The 12,064-nt window shown below is 56.5% G+C and overlaps 2 protein-coding genes across 2 annotated transcripts; both read left to right on the forward strand.

Annotated features, from left to right (window-relative positions):
- Positions 1 to 1,995: 1,995 nt before the first annotated feature.
- XIRP1 (xin actin binding repeat containing 1) lies at positions 1,996 to 11,889 on the forward strand. Its single transcript, XM_008072934.1, has 5 exons — positions 1,996 to 2,147; positions 2,647 to 2,662; positions 3,306 to 3,311; positions 5,593 to 9,029; positions 9,457 to 11,889. The coding sequence occupies exons 4-5, from the start codon at positions 5,658 to 5,660 to the stop codon at positions 9,463 to 9,465; spliced, it is 3,381 nt and encodes a 1,126-aa protein (XP_008071125.1). The 5' UTR covers positions 1,996 to 2,147; positions 2,647 to 2,662; positions 3,306 to 3,311; positions 5,593 to 5,657; the 3' UTR covers positions 9,466 to 11,889.
- Positions 9,621 to 11,189, forward strand: LOC110594481 (xin actin-binding repeat-containing protein 1-like). Its single transcript, XM_021706400.1, is given in 3 exon segments — positions 9,621 to 10,262; positions 10,324 to 10,444; positions 10,447 to 11,189. Coding segments are annotated over 3 exon segments (1,506 nt in total).
- Positions 11,890 to 12,064: the final 175 nt, after the last annotated feature.

The following is a 12,064-nucleotide window of genomic DNA, read 5'->3' on the forward strand; positions in this document are numbered from 1 at the left end:
AACTTTCCCAGTTTTAAAGCTGAAAGTCCCTTGTCTTGGGAAACTCCTCAGAGACAGACAACTGAAACGGTTGGTCACCCTCATTTTACAGGACTCAGATAAAGTCTACTTGCTAGAAGAAGACTAAAAATGTATCTCTGAGATTCCTAGTAGCCAACACAAAGAGGGACACATAGTATGTTATGAAATGTTCAGTGTCTATAATAGTACGATCTGAAGGGATGAAAATGTTCAGCATTATCCAATATGATAGTAGCTAGCCACATGTCTCTATGGAGCACTTAGAATGTGACTAGTGTAAAAAAAAAGTGGCTAGTGTAGTTAAATACTGAATTTTTCATTTTATTTCATTTTAATGTACTTAAATGTAAATAGCCTCATTTGGCAAATGCTGACTGTATTGGACAACAACTAAGGGCTCAGGAAGAGCTTCTTTCTTAATACTGAGGCATGAGGAATTTCTCCCATGAGGTATCTCACAAGTGAGGTGAATATAAAAGTGAGTTCCACACAGGTGTTTTTCTTTTCTCGTGTGTACTGTATAATAGAAGGCACTTCTAAAGCTTATGCCATGTGCTAAGTTCTCTCATGAATCCTTTTCCTGTGTTAATCCATTCAACTCTCAAGGCCAGCCTAGAAAGTAGGCACTTTCAGTACCCCCAAGGAGAAGGTTCCTCCTCCGAGGAGACCCTTGGGGATCAAAGACTGCTCCTTCCTTGGCCCCAGTGCCTGGCCCACTGGTCTCCCCGTCTGTCCTAGAGAGGGCCAGGCATCTGGGGGACAGACAGAGGGGTAGAAAAGAACTGGTGAAGAGAGAAAAGGGAGGGACACCGGGGAGGAATTCCCAGATGTTCTCATCCCCTGCCCCCACCCCCCCACCCCAGCGGGCACTGCAGGACTGACATTGACTCCATGGAAAAAGTGAGCAATGTCTAGCATCACCCCCGGCATCAGAGGACACTTGGGGCATTGGAAGGAAGACCCGTGTGCCAGGAAACAGAATGCATCTGCACACCCCTAGACATGGAGCCTGGGCCTGGCCTCCCATCTGGGACAAACGCCTCTTTTGAGTTTACTGTGGATGGTCGCCTGAGGTGTGTCACCACACTGGCCTGAATGCCGGGATCTCTTGTGCCTGCTTGGTCCCTCGGAGGCAGGTGTGCCCTCCCCCACCACCACTGTGACTAGGAGGTTGATGACTTCAGGGTCAGAAATAACCCCACAGTCAGCTCCTGCATGCCACCCTTCCCCTCCCCTCCATTCCCAGAAAGTCTATGCCCTGAGTCAGAAGGAAGAATCCAAAAGTAAACAAGGACCCAGATAATCTGGCATGAAAGTCACAGAACCATTCTGTGGAATTCTTTGATAAATCAGGGACCTAGTGAAGGCCTGGGGCCTAACTCTGAGACTCAGTAAAGAGCTGGGGCTTGCTCATTCGGATGTCTTTCCCCCAAATCCAGCTTCAGGCAGAGTGTGTTGACCTGTGCTGTGAACATAAGGAATAGATAAGAAAAGGGAATAGGAGAGACGGGCCTAATTCTCAAAGGCATCCAGACTCAGAACAGAGGAGGCAGAGCCAGGCCCTGCCTTCAGGGGACTTCCAGTCTCCTGGCACAGTGGGTACAGGCATGTCAGGAATAGTCGGGGCCAGTCCAGAGGAGACAGACAGGATTAGGGCACAGGGCTGTCCAGGTGTCAGGTGCCCCTTCTTATTCACTCCCTCAAAATAACCTGGGATACCCCTACTCCACACCACGGCTGAGTCACTGGCCCCAAATCTCTGATCAGACTTTGGATGAATGAAGCATCCCACTCCCCATCCCCCTCCTCAACCCAAAGGACATGTAACTGATTCCCCAGGATGGAAGAGTGACTTCCAAAAGCCCTAAAAATAACCGAACCACTTAATACTCTGAACATAGCCTCTCCCGCCCGCCCCCGCCATGGCCCACCCCCTGGCCAGTAAGATAAAGGCAGCTGCTGGGACTGGCAGGGGACAGAGACCCAGAGCCAGGGCAGCAAGAAGGCATCTGTTGGAGCCAGTAGGACAGAACCAGCCACGAACAAGAAACTCAATAGGAACGACAGACCCTTCAGCCACACCTGCTACAGACCCCAAGCACCCCATCTACCAGGAGGGACCCTCGGTGAGTAACCTGCCCCTCTGCCCTTCCATGGTAGGGCTGGCTCTCGAGGCTGGGATCCCCTCTGGACCTTCTGGAATAGGATATTCGGGGTGGCTCTGACAGGAGGAGGAAGGTTGAGGGGCACGCATGGGTGTAGGTGAGTGGAAGAGTCTCTGGATATAAAGAACCCACAAAGAAGGTAAAGAGAGTTTAGTGTGAGCCCCATGGACACTCTCAGAGTGGCTGCCACAGGTCTGGGGTCAGCAGAAGGGACAGGTTCTTATTTCTGGGGTCCAGGCCCTAAATGGGGTCTCGAGACCCTGAGACAGCATTGTCGGCCACTCGTTCACCAAAATCAGACACATCTTTACTTACAAAGGTTTAGGCTAAAAGACCCTTGAGATCCCCTAGCTCAGACCTCCTGAGTCTTGAACTACAGAGCAGAAAACTCCGACCTGGGATTCAGAATTTGGCTCTATCCAATCGTGAGATGTCTGGTGAGCAATTTCCTCTCCGTGAGCTTCAGCCTCTTCCCTGTGAGTTGAGAGTTAAGAAGTAAATGTTGGGCAGGGCTCTGGGTCAGTCCAGCCTGGCACATCCAGAAAGATATCCAAGAGGTGGCCTGGAGTTGTGATTTTTTTAAAAGACAGAAATAGTGTTCCTCAGGCTCCAGGGTTTCCTCCTAGGGGAGCCCCTGGCAGGCCCAGCATCTGGAGGAAAAAGGGACAGAAGAGAGGTGGGAGGGCATGGTGGCAAGGGACAGTAAGCAGGCCTGAGCCTCCATTGCTAGGACAAACCTCATGCCCAGCTATGAGGGATGAAGGTCTTGGCATACCTGGCCCAGGGAAATCTCTCCAGGGCTGGCCTGATTTAGTTCCCGCCGCATATCAAGGCCTAGAACCTGGAGTGAGATGAAGACTCTACCCCATCCATCACCCTGTCCAGTGGGAAAGCCCCTAGGGCAGCCCTGGGGGGCCCAGAGCTGGGAGACTGGATCTGAGTTTGCCCAAATGTAAGATGAGTGGATTGCCTGAGCCCGCGGGTTCGAGACCCACCTGGGCAGCAAGACCTCATCTCTACAATAAATCAAAAAATCAGCCGGGCGTGGTAGCGCGTGCCTGTAGTTCCGGCTACTTGGAAGGCTGAGGCGGAAGGATCGCCGGAGCCCAGCAGGTCGAGGCTGCAGTGGCCAGGAGCGGCCACTGCACTCCGGTCTGGGTGACAGAGTGAGACTTCAACTCAAAAAAAAAAAGAAAAGATAAGAAATATGGAACTGGCCGGGCCAAAGATAAGAGGGAGACCTGAGGGCCGGGGTGGGGCCTTCCTGAGAGGCTGGCCCAGCCCTAGCAGGCCAGGCTCTGGGACAGTTCCTGGTGCTCATCCCACCCTGTCTGGTCCCAGTTCTGAATTCTGGCCCTACCCTGCCCCTATCCCAGGAGTCTCAAGCCAGTCAAGGGTGGCGGTGAGAAGGCCAAGAATCAGGAAACCTGCCTCAGGCTTCACTACTGCCTTGCTGAACCTCTTTGGGCAGCTCTGTTCTCCTCTGTGGGCCTCAGTTTCTCCATCTGAACAATAGGAAGGTTAGAATCAGTGACCTCTGAGGGTCCTTAGGTCTACCATCCCTGGACTCTGTGATAACAACACTCTGTGACTCTAGGAGGGATTCTAGAAATTCCTGGGGGTGGGATGGGATGAATTGGTGGCCTGCACATGCCATCTGCTCGGGCCACCTTGGTGGTGACAGGATGGAGTGGAAGTAGGGACAGACACAGATTTGCCTTTGGCAAGGGATTTCCACTGGAGCTCAGACACTAAAGGAAACCACCCAGAGCATTTGATGAGACTCGGTCCACAGGTTTCAGAGCTCATAGTCCTCAGGGGTTCTGATATATTTGATAGACATGCCAGGGCTGAGGGTGGGCAAGAAGGTCTCAGTTTCCCCTCTCCTCCTTCTGAGGCAGCCTTAAGGAGGATGTCCTGCTCCTCCCCCCACCTTGCTGCCAATACCCCTGCACCATTCCCACTGGCAGATCCCTTTGGCCAGAGCATTATCCAACCTCCAGTCCCCAGTTAGCCTGCAGGTCAGGTGCCTGACACCAGCTCAGGAGGCAAGACGAAGAATGGGATCCCACGGTAGCGAAGGCGATGAGGTGGGCCAAGCGCACGGAGGGTCCCCACTGGCTGGGCCTCAGCCTCCCTCCAAGCCCAGGACTGCTCTTCTGAGGCCAGAACCTAAGCTATATTTAGCACTGAGTATGGTGCAGAGCAGAGGGTCAGGGACAGCGGGAGGCGGTACATGCTTCTCATTCTTTCCCTACTGGCCTCTGGGGACTGTTAGTACACCTGTCACAAGACAGATAAGACATACGTGGGACAGAGACCAGAGAAGGGCTTGGAGGGTGGAGGCCAAGGAGGATTGGGGGTAGAGCTGGGGAGAAACTGGCTGGGGTCGTCGTGAGGCCAGCAGGGATAGGGCTTAGCCTGAGGTTCTGTACCCAGAGACCCTGAAGCCATGCTTGCTTGCACATGACTGGAGAGGGGTCTCCATGAGCAAAGGGTAGGGTTGGTCTGCAAAAAGGACCCTGGTCCTTTTGTCTTCCCTTCCTGTGGCATCACCCCTTCATCTACTAAGGGTGCCTGCTAGGGAACAGAGAGGCACCGTGGCCAATAAGAGAACTTGACACCCTCCTACCCTCTTATTTCTGGGGTCTAGGCCCTAAATGGGGTCTAGAGACCCTGAGACAGCATTGCCGGCCACTTGTTCACCAAAATCAGACTCATCTTTACTTATAAAGGTTTAGGCTAAAAGACCCTTGAGATCCCCCAGCTCAGACCTCCTGAGTCTTGAACTACAGAGCAGAAAACTCTGACTCGGGATTCAGAATTTGGCTCTGCCCAATCGTGAGATATCTGGTGAGCAATTTCCCTCCGTGAGCCTCAGCCTCTTCCCTGTGAGTTGAGAGTTAAGTAAACATTGGGCAGGGCTCTGGGTCAAAGTGGCAAGCGTGCCCTCTGGTGTTCTGCAAAGGAATCTCATCTCCACGGGAAATCACAGTCACCAGTTTAGGGGCTCAGCTTCCCATGGCTGGAGGACTCCATAGGTCAGGATTCCCCCAGGACACTGCACTGGGAGTCTACCAGTCTACTGATTGCAACAAAGGATGGCAAGGATGGGGCATGTCCAGTTTGCCCATTGGAGGTCAGGGCATCCCTCGTGGAACTGCAGGAAAGAACCTTGTGGTCAGTGGTGACTGCTTGCTCCCCAGCAGCCCAGGAGATGCTGAAATGCACTTTGATGGAGGGTCCAAATGTCCTAAGTTCAAGCCTCATTGCATGACCAATCACATAGGTAGCAAAGTGAGGCCCAGGCCAAGACCACCTACAGGAGGAGGGAATCTCTAAGCAGGGTCTACTAGGCCCAGGCCCTGCCCCCTGCCCGGGCCCTGTTTGCTGCCTTTTCTCCCAGCAACCAGCCCCCATCCCACCTAAGGCCCAACTCCATCCTCATCTCTGCCTCTTCTCTTCAAAAGGATGGCCAACGCCCAGACACAGGTGGCCTCCACACCAACCATTCAGATGGCAACTACAGAGGCCCCACCCCTCCCTCTGCCCCCAACCCTGGAGGATCTGCCAAGGCCACCACCCAAGGACTCCTTCTCCAAGTTCCACCAGCAGCGGCAAGCCAGTGAGCTCCGCCGCCTCTACAGGCACATCCACCCCGAGCTCCGCAAGAATCTGGCCGAGGCTGTGGCGGAGGATCTGGCTGAGGTCCTGGGCTCTGAGGAGCCCACCGAGGGTGACGTTCAGTGTATGCGCTGGATCTTTGAGAACTGGCGGCTGGACGCCATTGGGGATCATGAGAGGCCAACTGCCAAGGAACCCGTGCCAGGTGGCGACGTCCAGGCCACCTCCCGCAAGTTTGAGGAAGGTTCTTTTGCCAACAGCACAGACCAGGAGCCAGCCGGACCCCAGCCAGCCAGAGGGGACGTGCGCACAGCTCGCTGGCTGTTTGAAACGAAGCCGCTGGATGAGCTGACGGGCCAGGACAAGGCACCAGAAGCTACTGTTAGAGAGCAGGCAACCAGTGGAGATGTGCAGGGAACCAGGATGCTCTTTGAGACGCGGCCGCTGGACCGTCTGGGCTCCCGCCCCTCCGTGCAGGAGCAAAGCCCCTTGGAGCTGCGCTCAGAGATCCAGGAGCTGAAGGGTGATGTGAAGAAGACAGTGAAGTTGTTTCAAACAGAGCCCCTGTGTGCCATCCAGGATGCAGAGGGTACCATCCATGAGGTCAAGGCTGCATGCCGGGAGGAGATTCAAAGCAACGCAGTGAGGTCGGCCCGCTGGCTCTTTGAGACCCGACCTCTGGATGCCATCAACCAGGACCCCAGCCAGGTGCGGGTGATCCGGGGGATCTCCCTGGAGGAGGGGTCCCGGCCTGATGTCAGTGCAACTCGCTGGATCTTTGAGACACAGCCCCTGGATGCCATCCGGGAGATTTTGGTAGATGAGAAGGACTTCCAGCCATCCCCAGACCTTGTCCCACCTGGTCCAGATGTTCAGCAGCAGCGACATCTGTTTGAGACCCGAGCCCTGGACACTCTGAAGGGGGAAGAGGAGGCTGAAGCAGAGGCCCCGCCCAAGGAGGAAGTGGTCCCTGGCGATGTCCACTCCACCTTGTGGCTATTTGAGACAAAGCCCCTGGATGCTCTAGGAGAAAAGCTCCAAGTGGGTCACCTGCAGCGGGTGGATCCCCAAGAGGGTGAGGGGCATCTGTCCAGTGATGGTTCCTCAGCACTGCCTGTCTCTCAGAGTGCCCCCCAAAAAGATGAGCTGAAGGGGGATGTGAAGACTTTCAAGAACCTTTTTGAGACCCTTCCCTTGGACAGCATTGGGCAGGGTAAGGCTTCAGCCCACGGTTGTGTGAGCAGAGGAGAAGGAACTCATTCTCCTGGGCAGTCTCAGGTCACAGGGTCCCCAGTATATGCAGTGCAGGATGGCAAGGGCTGCCTCCATGCCCTGACCTCTGTTAGCAGAGAGCAGGTAGTCGGAGGTGATGTGCAGGGCTACAGGTGGATGTTTGAGACACAGCCTCTAGACCAACTGGGCCGGAGCCCCAGTACCATCGATGTGGTGCGGGGCATCACCCGGCAGGAAGTAGTGGCTGGGGATGTTGGCACTACTCGGTGGCTCTTTGAGACCCAGCCCCTGGAGGTGATCCACCAGCGGGAGCAGCAAGAAAGACAGGAAGAAGAAGGGAAGAGTCAGGGAAGCCCTCAGCCTGAGGCACCCCCAAAGGGCGATGTACAGACCATCCGGTGGTTGTTTGAGACTTGCCCCATGAGTGAGCTGGGGGAAAAGCAGGGATCAGAGGAAACAGATCCCACAACCAAGGATAAGGCACAGTCCTGCACCTGGATGTTCCAGCCCCAAGCCCTGGACAGGCCAGAGGGCTCCAGGGAGCAGCACCTGCAGGTTAGCCAGGTCCAGGCTGGAGAAAGACAGACAGACAGACATGTGTTTGAGATTGAGCCTCCTCAGACCTCAGGCCGTCCCTGTGGAAGAGGGCCTGTACGATACCGCAGCCGGGTGGAGATTCCTTCAGGGCAGGTGTCTCGTCAGAAGGAGGTTTTCCAGGCCCTGGAGGCAGGCAAGAGGGAAGAGCAGGGGTCCCGGGTAACCCCTGGGTCCATCCCTGAGGGTTCTGTGCACAAGTTCACCTGGCTCTTTGAGAATTGCCCCATGGGCTCCCTGGCAGCTGAGAGCGTCCGAGGGGGCAACTTCCAGGAGGAGCAGCCAGAGAGCCCCTCAGGCAACAGGATGGTAGAGAGGCAGGAGACTGCAACTGAGGGGACCCTGAGGACTCTTTATGCCACACCTGGCATTCTGCACCATGGAGGCATCCTCATGGAGGCCCGAGGGCCAGGGGAGCTCTGCCTCGCCAAGTATGTGCTCCCAGGTGCTGGGCAAGGGCGCCCCTACATACGGAAGGAGGAGCTGGTGTCTGGCGAACTTCCCAGGATCGTCCGCCAAGTGCTGCACCGTCCAGACGTGGACCAGCAGGGGCTGCTGGTACAGGAAGACCCAACCAGCCGGCTCTGGCTCAAGCCGCTGAGGCTGCCAGCTCCAAGCAGCAGTGGGAGTATTGAAGACATGGACCCTGAGCTCCAGCAGCTGCTGGCTTGTGGTCTAGGGGCCTCTGTGGCGAGAACTGGGCTGGTGATGCAGGAGACAGAGCAGGGCCTGGTGGCGCTGACTGCCTACTCCCTGCAGCCCCGGCTAACCAGCAAGGCCACAGAGAGGAGCAGCGTGCAGCTGCTAGCCAGTTGCATAGACAAAGGAGACCTGAGTGGCCTGCACAGTCTACGGTGGGAGCCACCAGCTGATGCAAGTCCAGCGCCAGCCAGTGAGGGAGCCCAAAGGCTGCCTGCCACTGAGAGCATCATCCATGTTCCTCCACTGGACCCTAGCATGAAGATGGGACAAATGAGAGTCCCAGGCGCCACCCCCTGCCCACCTCGGGCCATTGGAAAGGCAGTGCCTCTGACAGTGGAAGCTGCAGCCCCAGCCCGATTGCAGGACACAGAAAGGCAAGAAGACCGTCATACCACGCAGAAAGGGATGGCAACCTTGGGAAAGTCAGAAGGAGCCACGTCTACCCTTCCAGGACCTGGGGCCCCAAACCTCCTAGCTGCCATGCAGAGTCTGCGGATGGCAACCGCCGAGGCCCAGAGCCTGCACCAGCAAGTTCTGAACAGGCACAAGCAGGGCCCCACCCCAGCTGCCAGTTTCATGCCCAGCCAGGATGGTCTTCTGCAAGCACCAGCCACAGCCACTGGGGCTACCCAGAACAGCACCAGGCCTGTGGGTGGAGGTGACCCCAGGATCCCAGCAGCCCCTAGAAAGGTCAGTGGGGAAGAGAAAGCACTACCCAGAGGGCTGCCTGGGGGGTGGGTGACAATTCAGGATGGCATCTACACCGCTCACCCCGTGAGGACCTTTGATACACTTGGGGGTGTCCAGCCTCCTCAGAAGGGGCCCCAGCTAAGCAGCAGGGAGACTGTCCTCTCCGCCCAGGCTCCCAGCCCACTCCAGGGAAGCCCAGGTCGGAGTATTGGGCCAGGGCGGGAGGAGCCTGGGGGCTGCACACAGAGAACCCAGGGACCTCCAGAGAAGGTGATGGCAGAAGTCTGTTCAGGGGGCCTCCAAGCTGCAGAGACCACCCTGAAGATTGCCCCTTTAGCCTGCAACACTCTGGCCTCTGAGCCCCAGGCTGCAGGTGCCAGCCTGCACTCCCATAATGCCTCTGTTCCTCCCCCTCCTACTCTCCCAGCTGCTGTGACAGGACCTGACTTCCCAGCTCAAGCCCACCATGATGAAGACTCCATCCAGCAAGCCTCTGAATCCCTGAAGGATGCCCTTCTTCACTCTCATAGCAGCCCTACTGGCCAAAGAACTCTTAGGTCACAGACAAAGACTCCAAAACTGGAGACCACCATGCCCCCAAGGAAGAAGCCCCAGCTGCCCCCCAAACCTGCACACCTAACCCAGAGCCACCATCCTCAGAAGCTGCCCAAGCCCTCAGCTCTATCTCCCGGCTTCTCCTCAGAGGTAGGACAAGGAGAACACAAACGAGGTGAGACAGATGCAGCCATCCCTCGGCCAGTCAAGCTTCCCTCCACTGTATGCCAGGACCACATACCTCTAACCAGATGCCCCAGTGGACAAAGCCGACCCTGCCCCCAACATGGCCTCAGCACCATAGCCCCCATGCCCACTAAGAGTCAGGCTGCAGGCAGCAATGCCCAGAGCTCTAAGCCCCCCAAACTCAGTGCTCTCAACAGCGGCCCCACCTCATCGTATCAGGGGCCCATGCCCCAAGGACAGCAGCCCATGGAAGGTTTCCAGCAGGGGGATCCTGAGAACCCTAAGATTCTGCAGGGAAGTCAGCAAGAGCTCCAGGGCCTCTTGAGCCAAGTACAAGCCCTGGAGAAGGAAGCTGCCAGCAGTGTGGATGTGCGAGCCCTGAGGAAGCTCTTTGAGGCTGTGCCCCAACTGGAAGAGGCTGTCCCTCAGGCTCCTGCTATTCCCCAAAAGCCCGAGGCCTCGGTGCAACTGGCCTTTGGGGAGCTGACACGGGTCAGCACAGAGGTTGCCCAGTTGAAGAAACAGACCCTGGCCAGGTTGCTGGACATTGAAGAGGCAGTACACAAGGCCCTCAGCTCCATGTCTAGCCTCCAGTCTGAGGCCAGTGCCAGAGGCCATTCTCAGGGACCCTCAAAGGATCACAGTGTCCCCAAGGTCAGTGTTACAGTCAGCAGTAGTGCCAGACCCAGTTGCTCAGGTCAAGAAGTCGGAGGTCAAACTGCCATCAAGAGCCAAGCCAAGGTTGGGTGCCACACTGCAGCCCAGAGTCAAGACACCGTCAGAAATCACACAGAGGCCAGAGGTCAAGCAGACTCAACTGCCCCTCCCATCAGAAGACTGGAGTCATCAAGACAGGATCTGGGCCTCCCTCGAGTCTTGCCTTCCAGCAGAGATTCACCCTCCTCCCCAACATTCATCTCCATCCAGTCGGCCACAAGGAAGCTTCCGGAAGCTTCCAGCCCAAAGGGCAACCCTGACGTCTCAGTGAAAAGCACACACCTGGCTCAGGACATGGGTCAGGCCCCAGTCCATCAGAAAGGTATCCAGGACAAGGCTAGGAAGGAGGCCACCCAGTGCTCTGAGGAGCCCAACCCTGCCTCCGCCTCCGCCAGGCCTCCATCCACAGGGCGGCAAAAGAGTGTTCTGGAGCTGCAGACAGGGCCAAGTGGCCCCCAGCGCTATGGAGCCACAAGAACTGTGACTGAGCAGTACGAGGAGGTGGACCAGTTTGGGAACACGGTCCTCATGTCCTCCACCACGGTCACCGAGCAGGCAGAGCCGCCCAGGGGCCCAGGCCCCCACCTCGGGCTCCATGCCTCCCCATTGCTGAGGCCATTCCTGCACAGCCCAGCCGGCTTCACCAGTGGCCTGGCAGAAGCTGAGGTGCCCTGTGGCTACTCCCAGCCAGCTGCCCAGTGAGACCCTCTCCCTCTCACCACAGCCTCCCACCCGTCGCTGAGGTGCCTCCCTCCACGGCCCCAGGACTGAGATGGGTGAGGCAAGGACCAAGAAGAAAGGGCATCTTCAGAGGATTGTTGTGGGCCATGCCCCTTTTGCCGGTTCCATCAGTAGGCCCAGTTCTTGCAAAAGGGGGAAGAGAGGCCGGGAAGAGGCCCACTGAGTAGCACAGTCGTGGGGGTAGGAGACTCCCAGCTGCTTGTGGAGGATGTAATACGTACAGACGCACACATGCTTCTCACACCAGCCTGGCCCACGCGTGGACACGTATGAATCTGCACGCCACTGCCTGAGTTGGAGCCCCCCTGAATGTCCCTCCACTCTCACTCAGCCTTTCTTTCTTTTATTAGTCTGAATGTTCTCAGCCATCTGCTCCTTAATCCCCAGAGAGGAACAGGGCCAACTGGACACAACACTGGTCTCTGTTTGGGACTGGTGTGGGGGCTCCAGGAGGGCTTGGCCGCCAGCCCCTTCATCACCATCTCCATCATGCAGCTGGTCATCCTGTTGGCCCTAAGGTCACACCAAAAGAGTCAATAATCGGCGATGTCCCTCAAAGCCAAATGCACTGCCTTTCTCTGCAGCCCCCAACTGCCCCTACTCTGCATCCCAAATGGGAAGGATACAGTCTGAATAAACCCAAGTTTTATTCTCTGCTCTGTGCATTTCTGACTGTGTACATCTGTTCCAGAATCTGTGTTCCCACTGTGGGGGAGAAACAGCCACAACCTCCAGGTGCCTTGTCTTCCTAGCAACCGCAGTGTTGGAAAGCTCTGAAAAGCCACCCCTTCTCCACCACCTTGGCTGGGAACCAGAAGGTCCTCCCCACCCCCCTG

Source organism: Carlito syrichta, unplaced genomic scaffold, assembly GCF_000164805.1.
Source record: "Carlito syrichta isolate Samal-C Ts95f unplaced genomic scaffold, Tarsius_syrichta-2.0.1 Scaffold315530, whole genome shotgun sequence".
NCBI lineage: Eukaryota > Metazoa > Chordata > Mammalia > Primates > Tarsiidae > Carlito > Carlito syrichta.